This window comes from Canis aureus, chromosome 18 (assembly GCF_053574225.1).
Source record: "Canis aureus isolate CA01 chromosome 18, VMU_Caureus_v.1.0, whole genome shotgun sequence".
Lineage (NCBI taxonomy): Eukaryota > Metazoa > Chordata > Mammalia > Carnivora > Canidae > Canis > Canis aureus.
Genome location: NC_135628.1, coordinates 39,676,738 through 39,701,498, shown reverse-complemented (window position 1 = coordinate 39,701,498; position 24,761 = coordinate 39,676,738). Strand labels below are relative to the sequence as shown.

At 39.2% G+C, this 24,761-nt stretch overlaps 1 protein-coding gene and 1 pseudogene across 4 annotated transcripts in view; both read right to left on the bottom strand.

Annotated features, from left to right (window-relative positions):
• SLC25A13 (solute carrier family 25 member 13) overlaps positions 1-24,761 on the bottom strand; it is a 186,207-nt gene that overhangs the window by 78,654 nt on the left and 82,792 nt on the right. For all 3 annotated transcript variants that reach the window (XM_077856830.1, XM_077856831.1, XM_077856832.1), the window contains one exon: positions 12,836-12,975. In XM_077856830.1, the coding sequence (XP_077712956.1) occupies positions 12,836-12,975 (140 nt within the window). The remainder of the gene's footprint in view (positions 1-12,835; positions 12,976-24,761) is intronic.
• LOC144288876 (small ribosomal subunit protein uS5 pseudogene) lies at positions 17,025-23,554 on the bottom strand (annotated as a pseudogene). The gene is made up of 2 exons (XR_013356893.1): positions 22,323-23,554; positions 17,025-17,314 (listed from the first exon to the last, which is right to left on the bottom strand). The product of XR_013356893.1 is annotated as a small ribosomal subunit protein uS5 pseudogene (transcript).

Genomic DNA, 24,761 nt, shown 5'->3' with positions numbered 1-24,761 from the left:
CAAACTAAAGCACACCAGAAATGACAAAAGTCTGATCATGCTCGACAGTGCTCCAACTCCCTTCTCTTCCCCTAGAAAGTTGGGAGGTAAAGGAAGCTTGATAAAACAGTGATAATAATTCAAGTTGCATGATGGGGACACAGTGGGTCATAGCATAATATACTTTCCTACTTTTGTAGAGTTTGAAATGTCTACAATAAAAAAAAATTTTTAAGACAATATTATAGTAAGAGGACACCTGGGTGGCTCAGCAGTTGAGTGTCTGCCTTTGCCTCAAGGTGTGATCCCGGGTTCAGGGATCGAATCCCTCATCAGGCTTCCTGCATGGAGCCTGCTTCTCCCTCTGCCTGTGTCTCTGCCTCTGTCTCTCTCATGAATGAATAAATAAAATCTTAAAAAAAAAATAAAGGCAATATTATAGTAAGAATCAGAGTTCTTATCCTTTTCAAAAGCTTCTTCTCAGTTGTAGCATCTACTGGTTTTGATCCAGCCTGTCCCTGCCCGAAGCCTGTTCTGGGACCTTTTATCTCCCTGGTGCTTCTCCCACTTAAATGGAAGGCTTCTGTCTGCTGGACCAGAATTCACAACTGCTCAAATATATCTATGTGGGTATCTTGGAAAGGCCATGCTATTACACATCACCAAACCCAAGGACCTTATAAGGACCTACTTTTATGCATGCTCAGTCCTTCCAGATCCTCCACCAGTCCTAACCTTGTCCACACTCCTCTCTCCGCCTGTGTAGACTTCAGCCTCTTTCTCTTGTTCCTGAAATCCTACCACTTCCTCCAGTCTTAGCTCAAATGCCACCACTTAAGTAAATAGAAGTAGGTCTCTTACCTGAAAATAACTGATCTGATCATGTGGCTCCCTGCTTGCCCCTCAGTTGTAAGACTTGTCTTATTCTATCTTATTTCAAGCAGTTGTTCATATTCCTGTCTTTTCCCTACCTTGCCAGGGAAAAGAGGCTATGTCCTGCTTATCCCTCTACTGGCATAGGCGGGATGCCTCAGATATACTAGGCACTCAATAAACGATAGTCATAGTCTTCAGTCACAAGTATTCTATAAAACCAATTGAATGAACAAATCATACTCTACTGAACAAAAAGGGGTTCTCTGTATAAGTGCCTCCAATTTAAGAGAAAGAAACCAACTGTTAAACACCCTGTAGCGAAAAATGACCACAGTATGTATTCAATTGAAAGTAAATGAACACAGTCTCCTTCGAATTGCCAGACCCACTGCTAAAGCTATTGTAAGGCAAGATTACTCTCAACCACAGTAGAAGGTGTGTTCAGTTAGGTACCATTTCCTCTACTATATAACTCAACTAGAGTCTTAGGGATCCTCAGACCAGAATACCAAAAATGGCATCACTCACCCTGGCTACCCCACTCCCTCAGAATTCCTGGCCACCTCATCTCCTCAGAACACTAAGACCAACTTGTTCAGAATTTCAAACTGGGAATAGACATCAAAGTGGGGGTGGACGCTCACATGGCAGAACAAGAGATACATCTGTAATAGGGATGGTATCACTACCCATTTCTGTGCCTACACTTCAGGATTAAACATTTACTAGCAGGGATCCCTTGATCAGAACATGAAGCACTTTTTACTCTAACGATGAACAATTTTAGAATACATTTCCAACAGCTCTGAAAGATTGGAGATACCATAAATTCCATGAAAAATAAGAAGCTAACTGTATATCATTCTCTAGGTAGGATAGAGTGAAAATATTAAGTGATTCCTCAAACTAAATGCAGCTTACTGAAGATGTGGGTTGCCTTGAGAAAAACATCTGTTTATGTCATGAGTGTTTCTTCTTCAGGGTGAAGAAATAAGCTATTACTTCAACCAATTCAACAACCGTGTTAACATTTAGTGAACATATACTATGCACCAGGTACTGTTCTAAAACATTTTACAGTTTAAACTCACTTCCTGCTCACTGCAACCCTATGAGCTGGGCACTATTATTAACTTCATTATGGCAGTTGAGGAAACCTAGGTCTTCTAAGAAGCAAAGAAGCTAGAATGCAAACCCAGGCAGTCCTGTCCACTGACAATGCCCCTAACACTTCAGCACAGCGCCTGGGGAGCCTGGATTACGTGACTGTCAGGAATCTGACACCAAAATATATTTGACTCTTAGGAATCTTAATAACTATGAAAAGACAAAAATTCAAGTTTGCTTTTAAACTATTCTTAATGCTCTAGATTTTTTGTTGTCTGTTTTCATGAGAAGACAATGAAATTTCTGAGATTTTTTTTCTTTAATGAAAATGTCTGTACATGCTCCAAGGGCTAGGATTGTTCTTCCACCAAGAGCAGAGACCATGGAGAAAAACAACCAAATCTAAAGGCCTTCTTCTCCTGGCCTTGCTCACTTAGAAACCCAAGAGAGGGGATCCCTGGGTGGCACAGTGGTTTGGCGCCTGCCTTTGGCCCAGGGCGCGATCCTGGAGACCCGGGATCGAGTCCCACATCGGGCTCCCAGTACATGGAGCCTGCTTCTCCCTCTGCCTATGTCTCTGCCTCTCTCTCTCTCTCTCTCTGTGACTGTCATAAATAAAAAAAAGAAAAGAAAGAAAAGAAACCCAAGAGACTGACTAAGAGACAAATAAGGAGGCCAGAGGGAGCCTACACATAGATACTCTATAAATACTTAAGTTGAGAATGAATGACTTGAAATAAATATTCAGGCTTGCTATTGATGGCAAAGTGACTTAAAATCAAATCTCTTCACTGGCACTTCTAAAGCTATATAAGGAAAACCTAATGCATACTCATAGAGCCTAGACCCCGATGATTTCTAGACCTGAACCCAGGAACACAGAGCATTTGATATGCATGACGTAGGCCATATGTAAAATAATGATCATTTACAAAATGAGCAGAGGAGGAGAGGACAATGGAAGAAGCAAGAGTTATATTCAAATATTTAAAGGACTATCCGGTTAAAAAAAAAGTTAGAGTAGTTCTCTATATTTCTTTTAAAAAAAATCAATGAAAAAAAATACAGAGATCAGGTTTTAGCACAAAACACAGAAGTCTTTAACTTATACAGCTATTCAGCAATGAAACAGGCTACATTGCAAAGTAGCAGGTTCCCAGTCACTGGCAATATCTGTGCAACAAGCTGAGGAACATATGTCAAGGAACCTTATTTTATTTATTTTAATACATGGAGTTATGGAAGCAATATGTATTATGACAAAAATCTGAAGTTTGGAACAGGAATGAGCAGAGCTCAAATATCAATCATGACACTCCTAGGAGGATTAGGGGAGTATGCATCTTAGAGCCCCTACAGCATCTACCATAGAGGGTTGTAAAAACTAGACATCATGCATGACAGGCACTTACTAAGTGGGGGAGCTTTGATTTTTGTTGAGGTGAATGGCTTGAAATCCTCTAAAGACCCTTTCAGTGTAAATTCTTTGAGTCTTTAAAAAAATCACCTAGTAAGGAAGAGGGGTTCTGCTGAGTCATTCTGAACCAGCCACAGGAAAGGAGAGATAAAGACCAGATCCCACAGCAAACAGTTAACGGCTGAACCCTACAGCACTTACTATATACAGGCCAGGGGCTATGCCAAGAACTTAAAAATTGGTACTTCATCTAAGCCTCACAATAATTCTGTGAAGTAATACTATCTTCATCTTCTAGAGAGGTATCTGAAGTTCTGGGAGGTTAATTAAGTAGTCCAAAGTCACACACCCAGGAAGTGGCAGAGCTAGGATCTATTGGAGGTACTGATTCCAAAACCGGGATTTTTTAACCACTAGCTGATGCTGCCTTGGATAAAATCATAAGTAAAATGATTATTGTAACAGATATCTGGATAAGAGATTTTAGGAAGTTTTGGTGATGACTTGTATATGAAAATGGAGCAAGATATATCTCAAAGAATTCTCCCCTTGGATGATGAGGGAGATAGAAGAATCCACCATGAAGAACACCTAAGGGGAAAGGGGAAAGAGATGAGATAGTTGACCATGATGAGAAACTTGAAAGTGAGATGGGGTTAAATTATAAATTGTTGAAGTTGAACTATCAACAAAAGAAAGCCAGAGGTACAGGCAGAAATGTAAATGTGGGAAATAGAGCAGGACCTGGGGTGGGAGGGGGGTGGGGGGACCAAAGGCTAACATTTACTAAGTATTATTAAGTGTTCCGCTGCAGGCCATATTGTGTTTTCCTGTTTCATCTATTTGAATCCTCCCAATAGCCTTATAGGATGGGCCCTAACATCACCTCCCTTTTGTAGATGGGAAAATGAGGCAAAGAGTGGTGTGGGGTCACATGATGCTAAAGATGAAACTGGAAATGCACCTGGATGGTCTGACTCTGGACTCACAATCTTAACATACATGGACTCTCTGTTCCTTTCGGGGGCGGGGGGGGGGGGGGAGGCCTAACAAAAACCAGAAGGAGAAAGTAACAGTTGTAGAATTAGATGAGATCATCCCATAGAACACAAAAAGAGCAACCAGGTAACAAAAAATGGAACGGGTATCTGAAAAGGTGTTACTACAGAAATAATAGAGCCTGGGACCTAGTGGGAAACCCAGAGAGCTGGGAAGATGGCACAGCCCTGCAAAGGGAGCTCAGCTCTCATCAGTGCTAGGTGATGGGATGCTGGCTAAGTGCTGCTGATGGGGACAGTAAAGTCTAAGGGGAAAGGGCCGCCTTCACCGGAGGCCAGAAGGTCACTGAGCAAGGAGCAGTACGGCTATCTTGCAGGCAGTTCTGCTCAAGCACATGAAAGGAGGCCCAATTTCTCTTTCTTATTTGCCAGTGAACGGTTTTCTGTTCCTGCTATTCTGGTGCATGATGATTAATGGAATAGGCTTTTACTGCAGCCGTTTCCAACTACTTCAACACACCCATTCAGATTGCTGGAGGGAAAGAAAAAAATCAAACTCTCCCAAATTGCTAGCTGTACAGAAATAAACATATAGAGGGGGGTTACACCATTTCAGGTCTAACATTCATGCTTCTAATAGTTCCAGGCCTGTCATTTCCTTAATAATCTCCAATTTTCAAGTGGGTATATTTTGAATGCAAAAATTCTCTTCACTTCTATTCAGACATGCAAGTTTGTGCTTCAGCCCGAGGACAATTTATCAGAACAAAAACAAAAACAAAACAAAACAAAATAGACCAATAGACCTTCAAAACAAGCAGCAGATCCAGATGATTTATATTATAAAGCCAAGAACACCAAAAAGGACCCCTAGCTAGTTTGTATGTTTTGTGTTTTGTACAGTTTTGAAATTTAAAAAAATACCTAAACCTTTAATAAAAGCAGGGAGTTATCAGTAAGAATATGACTCAAAAGAATTCTTTTCTGGGAGTCCTGGTAGAAGAATTCTAGGGAAAATGCAGGTAATGATTTATCAAAACAAGGAACAAAGATTAAAAGATTTGCTTTAAAAATATGGTATCACATTTAGCCCTACTTCAAATAAATTCTGTATTACATCAAATATCAGAAACTGTATCCTATTTAACATATAAGTATCCACATTTCATTTTCATAATCCTGTGCTAATTTGGAGGGAAAAAAATCTAGTTAAACTAAAGATCCACATATTATGAAAGAGTTAAAAACAGAACTTAGAAGGAATTGGTAGAGAGCTAAGTAGTTCCCATTCTTAACATTTGTCTATGCTCCCCATATTCCACCCATGCAGAACTTTCAGAATTCAGGGTAAAATTTCATCCTCAATTCACTGGGTGGGGCCTTTAATTAAAAGAGTCTTTAGAAGCAGCATTGCATGTGGCCCTGCATGCACAGTAACACCTTGGCAGAAACCAAGTACAAAGATTTCCATCTCGATTTCCTTGCCTTTCTGATTTAATGTTAAACTTCACAGTGGGTAGCAGCTGGGGAGATGCTGTACAGAGTGCTCATTTTTACCAGGATGTTACTGTAAAAGCCTGCACACCAGGCTGCTCAACAAAACAGCAAGCTGACGAACACCATGGACACAACACCACGATGAATTCTGATTTCCTCTGCCCAGAGAGTAGAAAGTACAATGTGAATGAAATGTGTCCTGCATCTAATTCTCCGAATGACCGGTATCTGACCACATTTCTGGTCACCTATCACTAAACTAGCAATGGTTTCCAGCTGAGCATGAAGTACACTCTAATCTCTTCGAAGAGCTGAAGGCAAACAACATTAGCTACTTTTCATTTCATTTTGGAATATCAAGTTGGTACTATATTTATGAAACACTACCAAAGCTGTACTGCAGACTCCATCTGGTCCAACTTAAAGATCAACATAAAAAGCACTCACATGTTAAAAATGCAAATATAATCATGGTCTCTGGCTACTACAGATCCACGGTCTAGATATTTTAACTAATACAGATGGCAAGGTGAGGGACAAAGAGGAGGTACAAATGGCTTGAGTTATTCCATTCTAAACAAGGACCTTGTTAGTCATCCACTAACGTGTTTAAACAATCATGGCTTCAGTGAGTTCTACTACAAGTGATTGTTTTTTGTTCACATTTGAAGTGTTCTATCAATTCCAAAGCTTAAGAATTTGATGTCATGGCTAAAGGTTATGTTTCCCTTTGTTCGGTGGTGGTGGGCGAGGGAGGAACAATTTCTGTTTTGTGTTGAAAGTTTTGTCTTCTACCAGGATGGCAAGACAAATAGAGCAGCAAACCACAAGTGATGGTGATTAAGACTAGAGAGCACAGCTGACTAGGAACAGTGAATCTCTGGCCCGTAGAGTGACATGTAACGACCACCAGCACCCATGAACAGGAGCTTTCAGAGATCTACTCTCTAGGGCTCAGAACCTGAATAATCAAAATGTCTACTTTACACTGAAAAGACTAGACCAGATATTATGCCATGCTGACCCACAAGCCAAAATAATGGTCAGTTTCACTTCACAAAAAGAACCAAAATTACTTGGTTGCATTATTAGCATGAACATGCTTTGGCTACCAATAGGACTGTCATGATCCTTGCCAATGTGTGTCCAGCTAGAGTACCGAAACCCAGCTCTGATTCCCAGGTGCTACTCCCAGCTCTGTCAACTATGACTCATCTCCTTCTGACAAAAGGGGAACCTAAATAAAGTTATGGTAAAAGAACGACACCTTCATGTTCGGGTCTTCATTCTTAAACTCAATTTGGGGAGAAGACATTTTGAGAGGATTTTTAGCCCCATTCCCTCCCAAGTCAGCAATCCTGTTTCTTGGGTAACTAAAACAACCCAAACTCTTCCTGAATTCAGAGCATTGCTGATTTCTTGATGATTCCTCTTCCCAAAGCAAGAGGAGGAAGGCCTTTGGAAACAAGAAATTTCCTGGCTCCATAAAATGAGGAAGAGAATTCCTTGGGAATGCCCAAGTCTGTGGGCCCATAGGTGGGGCTCCTATAGTATCATCCTAACTCCAAGGAACTGAGAAAAGGTGGAAAAAAATCCAGCAACAACACAGGTGCAAAGAGTGATTATATGCAAAGCACTGCTCTGCAGGCCCCTGGAAAGACCCACCTCTTCCATGCTCCCCATTTCAATAACCTATCAACATCCTCCCACTTGCCTGAACCTAAAACTCACCTAAAAAAAAACATGTAAACTCTGAGTTTTACCTTATCCCTCACTGTCTCCATTCTGTTAAATCACCAAGCCTGGTCAGGCCTATCCCTTCACCTCTTGAATCCAGTTGCTTTGACTCATCACCATTATAATCCAACCCAGGCCAGTGTTGTTTCTCTCTTAGATTAGAAAGTGATAAATCGGTATTCCCTATCCTCAGTGAGATCCCACTCCACAGGATTTTCCATACAATAGCCACAGTGATCTTTCTGGAACACAAGTCTGATCATGTCTGCCTGTCAAAGCTTCTCATCAACACTGGGATGAAAACCTGAAGACCCGATTCTGTGCTTTTAAACAGTCAAGAGTTTTGTAGTCTAAACAAGTGTTTCTCAATGTGTGGCCCCCTTGGACAATGTGGAACATCACAATTCAGGATGCTTGTTTGAAAGGCAGTTTCATAGGCCCTATCCAGACCTACTGCACCAGATCTTGAGAGGCAGAGACCCAGGACGCTGCCTTTTAAAATAATCACTGCAGTGGGACACCTGGGTGGCTCAGCAGTTAAGCATCTGCCTTCGGCTCGGGGTGTGATCCTGGAGTCCTGGGATCAAGTCCCACATCGGGCTCCCTGCATGGAACCTGCTTTTCCCCCTGCCTGTGTCTCTGCCTCTCCCTCTCTCTCCCTCTCTGTCTCTCATGAATAAATAAATAAAATATTTAAAGAACATTTTTAAAAAATCATCACTGCAGAAAAATTTTACACAAAATTTGTAAAACATTGCTAGAGATTTAGGAAAATTAGTCAACTTCAGTTTCACCTGTATCACCTTGAACAAGTCCAGAAAACTACACCAAGCCTCTGTGTACTCATCTTTCATACAGAAACAATAGCAATCGCTTAACATCTAAGATGATCATAAGGACAAATATGAATAGAAGCACTTTCTAAGCCAGAAAATGCTAAGTGAGAGGTAATTGATAACAACAGGTTTCTAGTTAACACATATATTGCACTTGTTAGCCATCCTAGACTATCCTATTCTGAGTGTGGAGCAACTATAATCTCCTATGTGTATATTATTTTAAAATTATAATAATTATGTGTGAAATATATACCTATGGTTATAAATCATCATCAAAAAGTAACTGGAAATGACAGTAACACACAACCAAACTAAAGGCCTTTTTTGTTATCATATTTGGCAATAAATGGGTTGGGGTCAGGAATTCTCAAGCCCAGCAAAGCATGACTATACACCCCCATTCAGAAGCACAGCCCCTTCTAGGAACAGACACTAACTCTCCATAGCCTTGGCCCTGGAGATAATGTAATAAAATGGCAACAGCAGAGTATTTTTGAATCCCTCACATGTCTATGATCTTACAGAAGAACCTAAGCTCTAGATAGTTTCTGTGTACTCTTTTCGGGTCCTCCTTCACACAATAATAAATTAGAAATGGATCTGAATAGACATGTCTCCCAAGAGGATATACAAATGACCAATAAGCACATGAAAAGATGCTTGTTATCATTAGTCAATGGGGAAACACAAATCAAAATTATAAACGAGATACTAAGAGATGTGAAAGTGAGAGGCCTTAGTTTCTCATCTGTAAAATGGGATAGTTAAGTAGGTCTACTTATGCTGATTATCTGGTCCTTTAAGTCTGTACTTCGGATGGCTGCCCTAACCACACTCTAAATGTTGGTTTCAGCTTTACAGCTGCTACAAAAGTCTATGCTGCAAACCCCTGAGGGTTTTTGCTACAAGAGAGCAGCCTTGGAGGGTATACACACCTGTTTGCAGCTGTTCCTTCTGAGTCTTCAGATGGATAAACACAGAAACAACCCCTAGATTTGTACATTCTAAGTTTCTAAAAAGTCATCTCTGTACCTCTTGGCCCTTTGCACAAGGCCTCTGGACAAACCCTGCATGTTCAGCAAACATTTGCTCAATTGGGTGGTTTGTCTCAAGCAAGTAATAATCAAAGCACAAGAAATACTTCCACACAGGGTGGAGAGTTTAAATTAATACCATTTATGAACAGGAGTTACATCAGATACAGAATATTTCTCCAAATTGTTTTCTAAAAAGTTCAGTATACCGAAAATCCATTTTTCAACTAGCAACCTTAAAATTAGAAGAATAGAGGTGTGTAGAAATACAGTATTTTAAAATATACATATACACCCCCATATAAAACTGTACTCAAATTCACACATACACACCACTCATACAGTTAAGAGAGGATGACAGACCTGAAGATAAACAGCAGTAAATAGAGCAGCAGAATCAATGAGGGGTGACAGGGCTGCAGTCCCACTCACTTCTGAAATCCTTCCTCTATCAACTAGGAACAGGACTCTAGGAAGGAGGCTTTGTATCGCTGCTTCTTGCTTCAACGATCATTTACATGTAAAGTTAAAGTAAGGCAATTTTAGCTCAAAGAACATCAAATTGATTCACCACTTTATGAGTTTAAAACCAAAGCACAGAAAACAACATACCAGCATAGCATTCAAGCAGTGCCCACGACCAGCACCGCCTTAGAGAGTGGGCAGCCTGTCCAGACAGTACACAGATGAACACGTGAGTAAGTCCTCACATTTACGTGGTGGCTTATAACAAATTCACACTCACTTAGATACAGTAAAACACTCATTAAGTGAAGAAAAAAGAAATCTGACCTTGTAGAGAATGGCTCTGCTCACCAGTCACAATCAGATGTACATACTAAGTATTGGTAACTCACGAATCTAAGACTCAAGTTGGCTGTGGTTCCCTGAAAACACAAACACTTCTCAGCTGTCCCTATGGCTGCTCCTCTTCCTCATCAGATGACAGGTAGTAGCATGCACCCAGGCAGGACTTTCACATCTCAAGCAGCTAAGCATCTGCCTTCACAACTGTGGCACCAACCAGGGGGCTGCTGCCTAATTCTGAGCCCTGCCCTAGAGCAGAAAGGTGGGTGCATGCTCAACAAAGCAAGAGCCCAGAATATAGTAGGAAATTAAGTTTTCTTATTTATCTCTAAGAAGTTCCTGCCTACAGAAAAGAGCCCCAAGGAAGCAAACAAAGCATTTAGGGTAGGGGTTTGAAGCTAAACCTGCATTCAGAAAAGAGTTCAAAGGAAGCAAACAAAACATTTGAAGGGGTGGGGAGTAACCAATGGCAGACATCAAAACTGGCATTTCACTGACATTCATATGAAGTCTATCATGATACATCCATTAATTCCTTTGAATCTGGACCTGGAGGGGAACACAAAGGCAAAGCCCTAACTGAGATAATTATCCACCATAACCATTTTAATCTAGTATAAGTTCAGCACTTGCATTCTCACTACAAAGTCAAAATCATCCCATGCAGGACACTGTGGGATGTTTTTCCATTTACCATTATAAAAAGGAATCAAATGTAAGTGAATGCCCTACAAGTTGCAGCTGGAAACAATCAGTAATCCCTGAGTCATCTAATCTTTGACTCTGGCTTCTCCATATCTTGAAGAAGGCCTAGAAGCCGCTGTGAGTGGCTTACAGCGGACTCAATTCAGCATAATTGATACCTGCTTAAAAGGGAAACGTGATCATCCTTACTATTGCTAACATCCCATTAAGGCTAAAAGTTAATTAGGCTGTGTTCCATAAAGTCAATTTGAGGCATTTGTCTCAATAGCATTATTGTAATTATTCCTCATCAAAATGAATACCACCTCCTACTGTGCACCAATGTCTTGTGTAAACAACAGCAAAAATCCAACAACTCACATTCCATTCTCCACCTGAGTTATTTAAGTAGGTTTGTGTTTACATAGAATGGAAAAAGGGGATTCACAGACATTAACATTTTTAAAAAATTACAACTATGTTTAAAACATCTTGCTTTAAGTTCCCAAAGGCGGGGAAAATAAAGCAAACTAAATAAATAGCATGACAAATTTTATATAACATAACAAAACCACTAAAAGTCAAAAAGAGAAGTACTTATTAAAGCCAACCTACTAAATATGCTGGTGCCTAAGAATGGATACCACAAAATGTTGATTGAATGAGCACACGACGCGGCGTGTGTGTGTGTGTGTGTGTGTATTCTTGTGCCCTCCACATCCACCCGACTCCACCTTCCAACCATTTCTCAGAAGGCTCTAGCAAAGTCTTGGGCAAATGAAACAGAAAACATCCCGGGGCATCAGAATACCCTCTAAAGACATTCAGAATACCCTCTAAAGACATTTCTAGTGACAAAGAAAAGAAGGCAAATTTTCCCTCAAGACCCAGAATTTAAACATAGCAAAATAATGGCCTTAAATGAGTCTTTTTAAATTACATTTAATGAAACAAAATTTGTTAGAGAAACAGAACAAATGCATCAAAGTCCAAAAGAAAGAGTAGTTGTTTATCATTTAGCCTATGTAGCATGCAGATATTTACCTCTAGTAACTAGATGTTAATATTGGAATTAAAACATTTAAAAAACTATGCTTCAGCAGGAAAACTAAAATGTTATCATATTTTGTTACTACTCGTCCACTGGCAACGTCAGTGACCCAATGATGTGATCATAATGGAGCGAGGATGGTGATGAGAGAAAGGCAGGAGGGACAGGCCAAGGAAGGTGCACCCCAGAAATGTAAACAATAAAGTTTAACCCTGGATACAGGCAGCAGGTGCTCTGAGAACAGTGTTTTCAAACATGGGTGCACATGATAAGCGTTCTCAAACGTGGGTGCACATGATAAGTGCCTGGAAACTTCACTATCCCAATGCCCATGCTCTCCCTGCCCACCTCCCCAGTCTAATCTTATCTCTAGAGGTGGGGGACCTGAAGAACATTTTTATAGTAACCCAGACGATTTCAAACTGCAATCAAGTTGCAGGCCCAGTACCTTTGTCTATAAAAGGCCTTAATGGCCAGATGTTGATGCTGACACATCCATTTCTCAAGGGAAAACAAAATATTGGTAAATAGCAGTGGAATTAGTCCTAAGAATCCAACTCCAATTCTGTCCCCTCTGACTTATGTGACTTTTCAGCAAATCACTTGATTTCCTGGGGTCTCAATGCATATTCCTCTTCCACGTGAAGGGGTTCTACACAGTCTCTAAGAACCCATTTAACCATATAACCATATCGTGTTTACATACTAATAAAGAAATACTTCCAAATAGGATGGTTTTGCCAGGTTAGCAATTTTCAGGTATATCAGGACCCAGTTTTACTCCTTTACTCTTGAAGAGCTAGACCCACCAGTAAAAACTGAGTGAATTCTGCATATGTCAGGTGTCTTTTTCTTTCCTTTCCAAAATGTAGTTGCACAAATTCTGAATCCCAGTTAAATGGAATATGTTGATGAATTGTGGTCTGTCCAAATACTTGCTTAACATCCTCTGAAAAGAGAAAAGAAAGATGAAAACAAATCAGTTATATCCTCATATAAATCTGTTATTAAAAGGATATTGCTACTTTCTTCTTATAAAAAGTAATTCAACTTTAAAACCACACAGGTTATAAAACCATGGCAAAAATAAAAGCTGGAATCTTCATGCAATCAATCAAGAAACCAAAATTAATACTCCCACCAACAAAGAGAAAAAAAAAAATCAAGAAGTCACAGATACACACACACATGCACAAAAGCCTAAAAGGCAGTAGAAAACCCTACCAAAATAATAATCTAAATCTAATATCATCATCTCACATGTTTTAACAAATGCTGTTTTCTTTTTTTTTTTTTTTTTTTTAATTTTTATTTATTTATGATAGTCACAGAGAGAGAGAGAGAGAGGCAGAGACACAGGCAGAGGGAGAAGCAGGCTCCATGCACCGGGAGCCTGATGTGGGATTCGATCCTGGGTCTCCAGGATCGCGCCCTGGGCCAAAGGCAGGCGCCAAACCGCTGCGCCACCCAGGGATCCCCAAATGCTGTTTTCTAAACAGGATATATGGGATGCCTGGGTGGCTCAGTGGTTAAGCGTCTGCCTTTGGCTCAGGGTGTAATCCTGGGGTCCTGGGATGGAGTCCCACATCGGGCTCGCTGCATGGAGCCTGCTTCTCCCTCTGCCTGTGTCTCTGCCTCTCTCTCTGTGCGTCTCTCATGAATAAATAAAGTCTTAAGAAAAATTAAATAAAATAAATAAACGGGATATAATTCAATCTTTAGTGGCAGGAAACATACATATGGAAACACATATAGCACTATGGATGTTTAAATATAGTCCTTTATCAAGTTATTAAAAAGTTCTTAACGATTTAATGATATTGGTTCTCCCAACCCACAAGCATGGAATATTTTTCCATTTGTTTGTGTCATCTTCGAGTGACATAAGTCAGAGAAAGAGAAATACCATGTGATTTCACTCGTGTGGAATTTAAGAAATGATGGTGACATATGGTGACATTTATAATGGTGAGCACTGAATATATATAGAATTGTTGGATCATTATGTTGTACACCTAAAACTAATATAACACTGCTAAATACACTTCAATTAAAAAAATGTCACTGAGGATTAAGAAATCAGGTTTATCATGAAGCATATATTCAAACAGCAACAAGATTCTACATAAGCTTTAAAAAGTTCCACTAGTAATCAACTGACACTTTAAGACAAAAGTGATGGGGAAGAAGAACCCACAGCCCAGTTCTTCAACTAGACACTGCACACTTTTGGCTTGACAGAAGTTCTCAGAGGATCGCATTTTAGATGGGCACCAAATGTACTAGTACCAATCCTTTACCTCTTTTGAGCCTCTACTACAAAACTATAAGAAACCTGACTTTTCTGAAGCTTCACATTTCTATTTACAAGTCTCCCCCTCCCAACAAAAGTGTATGTTTTGAGGGCACAGGGACACAAATTATTTTATTAATGAATTTTGTCCCGACCTTCACTTCTTTAAATAGTTCTCATTTTTATGAACAAGTTGTGCCTGATACCTTGTTTTTCTTTTAACCCCTTTGAGTCTATTTAAAAAAAAAAAAAAAGAAAAGAAAAAGGAAGTTAGTCCTTTAGTTCTATAAAAAGAGTCAAAAACTTTGGCACAGGTTTCCACTGTTTCCCCCAAATTTCCTACTCCCATCCCATTATACCCACAAGTTTTTATTCCATGCTTTTAACATTTCCAGAATATTTTTAAGTTTGGCCATGAAGAAACAGTTGTGCTGCCATCAGCATAAGGTTGGGTGTGTATCTGCACAAAGAAGGCAGTAAAAATCAGAACTATGCTGAGCATAAATTATATAAAAGGTGGCAGAAAATCTCAGGCTGGCCCTGACAAGGACAATAACATTAGAAGTTTTAAACTACAACCCTCAATTTCTTTGAACTCATTCTGTCTTCCCCACTTTTAGGGAAAAAAAGAGACAAAACATAAGGAAAATGGCAGTGAAACAAGAATTGGGATTTAAAAGGAAAAAATATGGAAAGATCCTCAGAGTGGGACAGTCGTTGATGAAATGAATTGAGCAGGAAGAGCAGGTTTCTTTACAGCTCTAAAACATCTGAGAAGAAATTTCTGAACTGAAATTCCAATAACTTGGCTTCAAATGTTACTACTGATGGACGAATACTGTGGAGGCCCTTACTGTGTGCTATATTCTAATGGCTGTATGCAGAAGTCTTCAGTGGTTAAACGGATAGCGACCTAGAAAATGTGTAGCTCCTTTCCAATTCTAAATTTCCATACCTCTGCATGAAGCAGACCCCAAAGAGACTGAAGGAAGGCTCCCACAATCTTCTAACCTAGACCAATAAAGCATCTAGTGGGAAATGATGTTCAAATGACAAAGATGTGACCAAAAGAAAAAACACCACTTTTTACACAATAAGCAAAAATTTCATACCATAATAAAATGTAAACAAAAATGGTGTCCTAGCCACTTTTTTTTTTTTTTTTTTTTTTTGCCAAGCATGCTGGTAGGATACAGTTTTACATAATATCATGCTATAAATAATGAGGTCCTTCCTTTTCTTGGCCTCTCCTTCTATGTCCCACAGAAAGTAACAGACAGTAGTAACCAAATACTAGTATATAAAGCTATGGCACTTAGTATCCATTTTAGTATTTTTATGGTCTAAAACTGCAAATACATACACATAAAATTAAAAGTTACTCAAAAATTGGTAAAATTTAAAATGTGCCTCACCCTAACCTAATCAGTTTTCCTATAATTAACTAACATTTACTGCTTTTTGGAGGCTCTGACTTGAATTCAAAACTGTGAACTCTGAACTCTTGAAAACCTTTGGCAACTATTCCATAGAGCTTCTCTCTCTTATGAAATCTGCCTGAAGTACTGAAATCTAGTCACTCTAAAGTGTAGAGCTGTATGTGACCCCGAAGATGTAACTCTACAAACTGTCAATCCTACAGACCTGTACTATTACTAATAGTTTTCAAGATATATTTACATAATATTTATGTAGATATGTGTTATGAGTGCACATATTGTGTATCTTTTCTTTCCATACAGATGATTAGCACATTAAGAGCAAAGGCCTTTTTTTATATCTGATTCTCCCACCATGGCTGACTTGGTAGCCTTACAACTACCTACTAAATAGAATTTCAATGAGTTAGAAAAGGTTGACGGTGGTGCAACTGGTTAAAGACAGTGACATTAACACTCTGAGGACCATAGTTTCTACTTACCGAGAAGCTATTTCAACAATCATTTCCTAAGATTTCAGGGAAGTACGTAAGAATCATCAGTCTTGCTTTTATTAAAGCCTTCAGCTCCACTTCTAGACTGATTCATGTCTATCAGGGGGTCGAGGAATCTGTATTTTAATCAGCATAGCTAGTTTTTCTGATACAAGGGTCAAGGATCTCATTTTTAAAACATTGCCCTAAAAAATTATGGAAAAGTTAGATTTACTCCTTACTAGTGTTTAATTTCCCACTGAAACAGACAAAAATATGACAGGATGGAGGTAGGAAAGAGTCTGTAGTCCAGCGAATGTAATGCAATGATGTGTAAACACAGGCCACTTGTAGACACAAGAGGCCACATTGGATTCCACATTGTGCAATCCAGTGGATGACATCCAATTCATGTTCTATGTGGCTGCTGCTCCCTGGAGCTGAGCAGGTTACAAGTGATATGGCCCTGAAAATATGGTTCCATTACTAGTTCTCAGCTTTTCTGACATACTGGCTATGGTAAGAATACCAGTCCTCAGCTAGCTAGCTAACAACATGGAAGTAGCACAGCCTATTAGCACTGGACAAGCCATGTGAGGAGCAGAATGGTGGTAGAAGGCATGATGCTGTGTTGGTCTAATCCACAAGAAAGAACGGAACAGCAGATCCTGACAGTATACCACATTAAGTGCTAACCTGTAGGACTTATTCATAGCAAGGAAATAGAAGCTTCAGGAGTGAGGCACTTGCAAAAGAGAGGCATCTTGGAGAAGACAAAACATCGTTTGGGTCCTGAAGGTTGCCAAGGATTTATTCAGATAAACCTGTGACGGAGTTTCAGTGAAGAGCAGCAGCATGGAGAAAAGTTCATTTCCTCTGAAGGGAATCAAGGGTCTGATCAGAATGCTTTGGACCAAAGCCATGCAGGGTCACTGAGACATGCTGGATCCTGCTCCAGGGAGTTACAGATGCTGGCCTCACTTTGCCAGCAGCAATTTTTTTTTTTTTTTTTAAACCCTAAGGACTTGATGTCACACTTATGGTGAAAAAAAGGTTGTGGCAAGAAGAGCTGTTCATGGGACACTGCAGAGAAAAAGAGACAGAGGTTTTTATTTTTTAACCATTTGGTACAATTCCTACAAAATTTTACAGAGGTTTATGTACTCAAATATCATTAAGACTGCCAAGCCATTCTACTGGACAAACCAGATGACTGAGCAACAAGGGAGCAGGATTCTCCCTAAAGAGGAGGACTACCAGTATTTCTACTAGTTTTCATCATGCATCAACTCTTTTAAAGAACTAAAATATCAAATTTTGTCACTCTGGAAAACTCATGCATTTTCTTCAGAAATGCTGCATGGGTTCCCAAGTCCATGAATACTTCATCTTACTCTGATAAGTCACTCTGGGGCATCTGTTTTCTGAAATGCTTGGTCTCTACACTTCCTGTCACTATGAACAGAAATATCTATGACTAAATAGTCACAATGGGTTCCTCGAAAGTGCCCCCTTCACTTTGGAAGACACTGTAATATCATCTCAGGTTAATATTCTTTTCTTCTTTTAGGAGGCATGAATAGCTTTCTCATTTAACATTTGATTGTTTAAGATTTCTCGATGCCTTGTAAGGCAATAAAAGGTAAGAATACTCTCCTATTTTATAGCTGGAAAATCAGAAACTAAAAACCAAAGCAATTTCCAAATTCTGCTCTGTACTCTGCTTCCCATGGGAAATTCCATGAGCTTTACCATAAAAGACCAGAAATCAACCTGAAAGCCATCCTATCACTAAACCTTTACCATTCCCTGGCCATTCCAAACCTAACTTGTATTCCTGAATGGGAAAGAGGAAACCCCAAATGTTCTAGGTTTTTTTTTTTTTTAAGATTTTATTTATTTATTCATGATAGACACAGAGAAAGAGAGAGAGGCAGAGGGAGAAGCAGGCTCCATGCAGGGAGCCCAATGTGGGACTCCGGGATCACACCCTTGGCGGAAGGCAGAGACACTCAACCGCTGAGCCACCCAGACATCCCCTTTGCCTATTTTAAAAACTGGATAATTTGTCCTTTTATTATTGAGTTACAAGAGTTCTTTACATATTCCAGAGTTATTTATCAGATACATAATTGCAAAATTTTTCTGCCATTTTGTAGTCAGCCTTTTCACTTTGTTGAAGGTGTCCTTTGGAGGACAAAAGTTTTAAATTTTGATGGAATCTATTTCTGTGTTATTTTCATGTGTTGCATGTGTCATAATCTAAAAAAAATTCTTAATCCAAAGTCACAGAAATGTATGCCTGTGTTTTCCTGTAAGAGCATCACAATTTTAGCTCTTACACTTAGATCTTTGCTCTAATTTGAGGGAGTTTTTGTATACAGTGTAAGGTAGGGTTCTAATTTCTTTCTTTTGCATGTGGATATCCACTTGTCCCAGAACAATTTGTTGAAAAGACTAATTTTTCTTTATTGAAGTGTCATTCTTATTAAAGCAAATGACTTAAAATGTGCTTATTTCTTGACTTTCAATTCTATTCCATTTGTCTGTATGTCTGTTATTATACCACTACCACGCAGTCTTGATTACTGTAGCTTTGTAGCAAATTTAAAATACAACTTTGTTCTTTTTCAAGATTGTTTTGGCTATTCTAGGTCCCTTATATTTCCATATGAATTTTAGGATCAATATGTCCATTTCTGCAAAGAAGCCAGCTAGAATTTTGATAGGGAGTACACTGAATCTGTAGATCACTTTGGTGGTAATATTGCCATTCTAACAATGTTAAGTCTTCCAGTCTATGAACCTGGAATTTCTCTCCATTTATTTTTTAATTTCTGTAAACAGTGTTTCGTAGTTTTTGGAGTATAGCTTTTGCATGTCTTTTGTTAAACCTATCCTTAAGTAGCTTATTCTTTTTGAGGCTATTGTAAGTGGCATTATTTTCTTAAGTTCGTTTTTGGGTTGATTACTTTCGGTATCTAGAAATGCAGTTGATTTTTGTATATTGATCTTGTATCCTTTAACCTTGCTGGATTCATTTATTAGTCTAATAGTTTTTTAGTGGATTCCTTAGGACTTTTTATAAATAGCATCATGGTGTCTATGACCCAGCTTTTAAAATTTACAACTTTTTCTACTATAACCATACTCTGTAGCCTGGGAAATTTATTAACTTACAAGAAACTAGTTGACTTTTTGAGGTTATATTTAGGAAAGAAATAGTTGCCACAAACAATTGCCAACAATTGTCTTTTTATAATCTTTCAAAAAGTACAGTAGACTTTTTAAGCTGGAAACATTTATGGGGAAAGTAAAGTCCCACAAATAAACTCAAAGGATCCTTGATCTTATTTGGTGAAGTCTTGCTTTAAATAATATCACCATTATTTGGTGATATTATGGGAATTGTAGGCCTTCCAAACATTGTTTGGCACAGACTGAAATAACAATGATTATACTTTAAGAGATAAGCATTCTAATTTGTTTTTACTTTCAGGAGTAGCGGCTGAGCTAAGAAAAGTATGACTTTAAATACCCAAACATATAATGTGGTGCTTCATTCCTATTCCAGTGCTAATTCAGTTTGCTTCTTTGCCTATCTGACCTCAAGCTGGAGTTAAATTTTAAGGCCTTGTGTTTTAGACTAGGAGAGCCTTCTTCTCATTCTTTTTAAGTTAGTGATAAATCTGCATATGATGCTTATATAAAAGCCATCAGTTTGTGAGTTAGGAGTTATCATTACATAAACAGTTCAATGAACAGTAATCAAAAAGCCTAGAACGGGGATCCCTGGGTGGCGCAGCAGTTTAGTGCCTGCCTTTGGCCCAGGGTGTGATCCTGGAGACCGGAGATCGAGTCCCACGTCGGGCTCCCTGCATGGAGCCTGCTTCTCCCTCTGCCTCTCTCTCTTTCTCTGCCTCTTTCTGTGTCTCTCATGAATAAATAAAATCTTTTAAAAAAATGGGCAAAGGATTTGAATAGATATTTCTCCAAAGATGACATACAAATGGCCAATAAACACATGACAAGGTGCCCAACATCATTAGCCATCAAGGAAATGAAAACCAAAACCACAATGAGATAACCACTTCATCCCCATTAAGAACAAGCACTGGTGAGAATATGAAGAAATAAAAACCCTCATACACTGCTGGTGGGGATGTAAAACCATGTAGTCTCTTCGGAAAATCATTTGGCAGTTGTTTAGGAAGTTAAACATAGTTACCAAATGCCCCCAAAATTCCATCCCTAAGTATATAGTCAAGAGAAATGAAAACATATGTTCACACAAAAACTTGTATATAAATGTTCATGGTAAAAAAACAAAAACAAAAACAAAACACAAATATTCATGGTAGCATTATTCGTAATAGCCAGAGGGGAAAAAAAATCCAAATACCCATTAACTAAAGGATGGATAAGCAAAATGTGGTATGTCTACAGGAACATGATATTATTTATCAATAAAAAGAGTACTGTTACATGCTATATCATCAATGAACCCTGAGAATATACTAAGAAGCCTGCTGTAAGGACTACAGATTGTATGATTCCATTTATGTGAAATGCCCAGAGACAGAAAGTAGATTACTGGTTGCCTAAGACTGGGGACAAGGAGAAAATGGGAAGGAGAGTGAGGATTGCTAAGGTATAAGGAGATAAACATGTCCTTGGGGGTGATGAAATGTCCTAAAATGGACTGTGGGGATGGTTGCACAAGTCTGTGAATATACTAAAAACCACTGAATTATACACCTTAAGTAGGTGCATTTTATCTCAATAAAACTGTTTTTTTTTTTTAAAAAACCCAGGACTGTCAGATCTGCCTCTTACTGATGAGTGATATTAAGCAAATTACTAACTCTGACTCAATTCTCTCTGTAAAATGGGAATAAAATATCTATTTTAGAGTGTTGTTCTGGAGCTAAGTGTGTTTAGCACAATGTTCTAAACATAGTAGGTAACCATCAAAATGGTAAAACCCCAAAATCTATAGTCTTAATTATAGTGAAAATTGTTATCTGGGAATCAAATATTTACAAATGATACCAAAAAAATCAAGCACAGTGTGATGTGGAAATATCACAGTTTATACATTTCTCAAAAAACAATAATTTTCCTCAAATACTTAAAATCCATCCTTCTCTTAGCTCATATATTAAAACTGCGAATGAAAAGTGATAAAAAATTTAGTAATTTTCCATTATGTTTCTGAAAGTATGAAATTAAGAAAGATTAAGAACCTCCACTCTTAACTTTGAAGATCTTTCAGATACTAGAAATATTTAATTGGCAAATTAGTTGCACATGCCATTAAGTGGTTAGACTGAATTTGTTTTTACAAATTCTATGGGCTCTTATTCCTTATCCTCCACCACACTATAATCTGAAATCATCAAGGTCTTCACTTATGCAAATTTTAACTTTCTGGGTTTTTGTTTCCATACAGAGTAACTAAATTAATGCAGTTTAATTTCCAAAAGATTCACTTTTTGAAGCTGCAAATCAACGAAAACAAGTTTCCCATTCAAATAAAAAAGGTTCATCAAGCTACATTATTTTAAACACTGAACCATAATCTCACTCATGGATCCTAAAAATTTCATTAATACAATAAATACAAAAAGGATGTTTCTGTTAAACCCCAAAGTAATCCCTCTGTGAGGCAGAGAGAGTTGTCAAACGACCCACACTTCATCTCTGAGCAGCTACACTGGTGCTTTTTCTATCGTGTGCTAAATCCTCAAAGAAAGTTGTGGTTTCGCTCTAAGGGAAATAATATCCCACCCTGCTGATATGGTTAACAACAGCTTATATGGCCATCCTCTTTTAAGCAGGGAGAAGACAAATGGTTGAATTGGTAAGTTAAATAACATAATGGAGTGAGTGGATGCAGACCTATCTCTACTGCCACAGCTCCAATATCAAGGCTGCCATTTCAAACCCTTTTGACAAGTGCCTTTTTATATTAATCACAGTTAAGGGTCTGAAGAGGAAAGAAGTATTCTGGCTACCATTCACATTCGCTCAAGAAAGTTCTAAGGGGAAAGTGCGTGCCATTAAAAGAGAGTAAGTAGAAAGTACGTACTTCACACATACAACCCTTCTCATTAAAATTGAGTTCTCTGTAAGCCCCCGTAAACTTATTATTATTATTCTGAACATGTAGGTGGTGAGAAGTATCTTTTTTTTTTTTTTTTTTTTAACAAACTTTAATTCACTTTTATTTTTCTTTTATAAAACTATGTGGTAGCCACAGCTGGAGCCTGGGTCCTCTGCATGGAGACTCTGGTGTGGGTCTTTACAAGATGGTCAGTGAATTCCTGATAGGGAGACTTGGTGAACACACTCTCTTTCCAGAGATCAGGGGTGAGATAGCTGTAGGTCTTGGAGATCGCATCAAAAGTAGCCTTGGCAAAGTTCCCCAGGGTGGCAGTGCAGCCCCTGGCCTAAGTGTAGCAGTCGTCAATACCAGCCATCATCAGTAGCTTCTTGGGCACAGGGGCTGAGACAATGCCAGTGCCTCTGGGGGCAGGGATGAGATGCACCAGCACAGAACCACAGCGACCAGTCACCTTGCATGGGACAGTGTGGGGCTTGCCGATCTTGTTCCCCCAGTAGCCTCGTCGCACAGGGACGATGGAAAGCTTGGCCAGGATGATAGCCCCACGGATGGCAGTGGCTACCTCCTTGGAGCACTTGAGGCCCAGACCCACGTGTACGTTGTAATCTCCGATGGCAACAAATGCCTTGAACCTGGTCCGCTGGCCAGCAGGGGTCTGCTTTTGCAGGGGCAGGATTTTCAAAACCTCATCCTTGAGGGACGCCCCCAAGAAGAAGTCAATGATCTCAGATTCCTTGATGGGCAGAGAAAAAAGATAGATCTCCTCCAGGGACTTGATCTTCATGTCCTTGACCAGGCGGCCCAGCTTGGTGACGGAGATCCACTCCTTGTCCTCCGCCTAGCCTCCGCGAGCTCCGCGGCCCCGGCCCCGACCATGGCCACGGCCACACCCGCGGCCCCGGATGCCGCTGCCGAAGCCTCCGTGGAAGCCACCGCGGCCTCCCCTTCCGGGGCCCCCGTGGTCTCCGGGCCCTCCCGCAGCACCGGCGTCATCCGCCATTTGGTGTTCTCTCGGAGAAGCAGCAGAAGTATCTTTCAAAAAATAAGCACACATGCACACACACACACCCAGGCAAGCTGGGCTGAATACCGAAGACATACATATATGGTGTTGGCGTAGGTAAAAATGAGAGCTAATTTGCAACTTTTTCAATTCTGTACTTAGAAAGGTATGGTACCGTTCTGATGAAGTCATGGGCATCCTAGAAAAAAAAAATCATCCCTCTTACAGTGCGAAGACAAAGTTGTAGTTCCTGCAAAACCAGTCCCTTCCCACCCACCCACGTCTGGGCTTCTTTCCATATCCATGAAAGAAAGCCATAAACTACACCAGCCATTGTTCAACTGGAGTGAAAAGGACATTCCCCTGGAGAGCTTGTTTAAAACAAATGTCCATACCCACACCCTAAGATTTTAACTTAGCAGACCTGAGAGGGAGCCAAGGAGTCCACAGTGGTAATAAACACCTCCATACCGTTAACAAGGAAAACTCACAGTCTGCCTTATAAGTAAGAATCTTTCCTATTCTAAAATCTGATGGATCTATATATCCTCAAGATTACTACACAGCTCAACTCATCATAGGATAAAGGTTGGTTGGTTCACAAAAATTTTAAGAAGGGTTAAAGGCTGGCAAATACCTAGCACTCGATATTAATCTTCTGTCATATGCATTACCTATATCAACAGTGAAAAGTCAACTGAGATGTTTTCAATCTACACGCAAGAGAAGCTGTTTTTGATTGGATAGAATAAACCACTAGCAGTCTTTCATAATATCAAAAGTAGGTTCGTTAAAATGATGTTTGGAGGCATAGAGCAGACTGTGGTCACTCTCCAGATGTATAAGCTTGCTTTAATCCTCTGTTGTATTAATTATTGTTAACTTTCTTCACCACCAGAGAAGAACACAACCAAAAACTTCCAACTCTTTGAAATTTTTAAAGCAGTACACAGAATTCCTAATTCATTCTCTAAATGCAAGTATAATATATCTATATTGTTTAAAAAAACAATTTCCTAAGCTAGTTTCCTTAGACGGATGTTATCAAAAATAATTTTCTTCCAAAAGCATTAACATACATTTAACCCTACTGAAATGCTTCAAAAGCAGATGTACTACAAATGTACACCCACAGTGATCCCATATTAGTATAAAACTGTTTTATTTCAATTAAAATGTCTAACTATCCACCCCCAACTCATACCTAAACTGTAATTTTCTCTGAGAACTTCCAATATGTTCTTGATTTTGTTTCCTTTATCAACCTATCAGAGCAAAAACTGCCTTGCAACTGTTGGAAGAAATCAGTCATTAGCAGCAAGATTACAGCAAATTTTCCAATTTAGAAAAACTGTATTTTTATCTCTCCCTCATACTCAAAAGAATAATGGTATAATTTT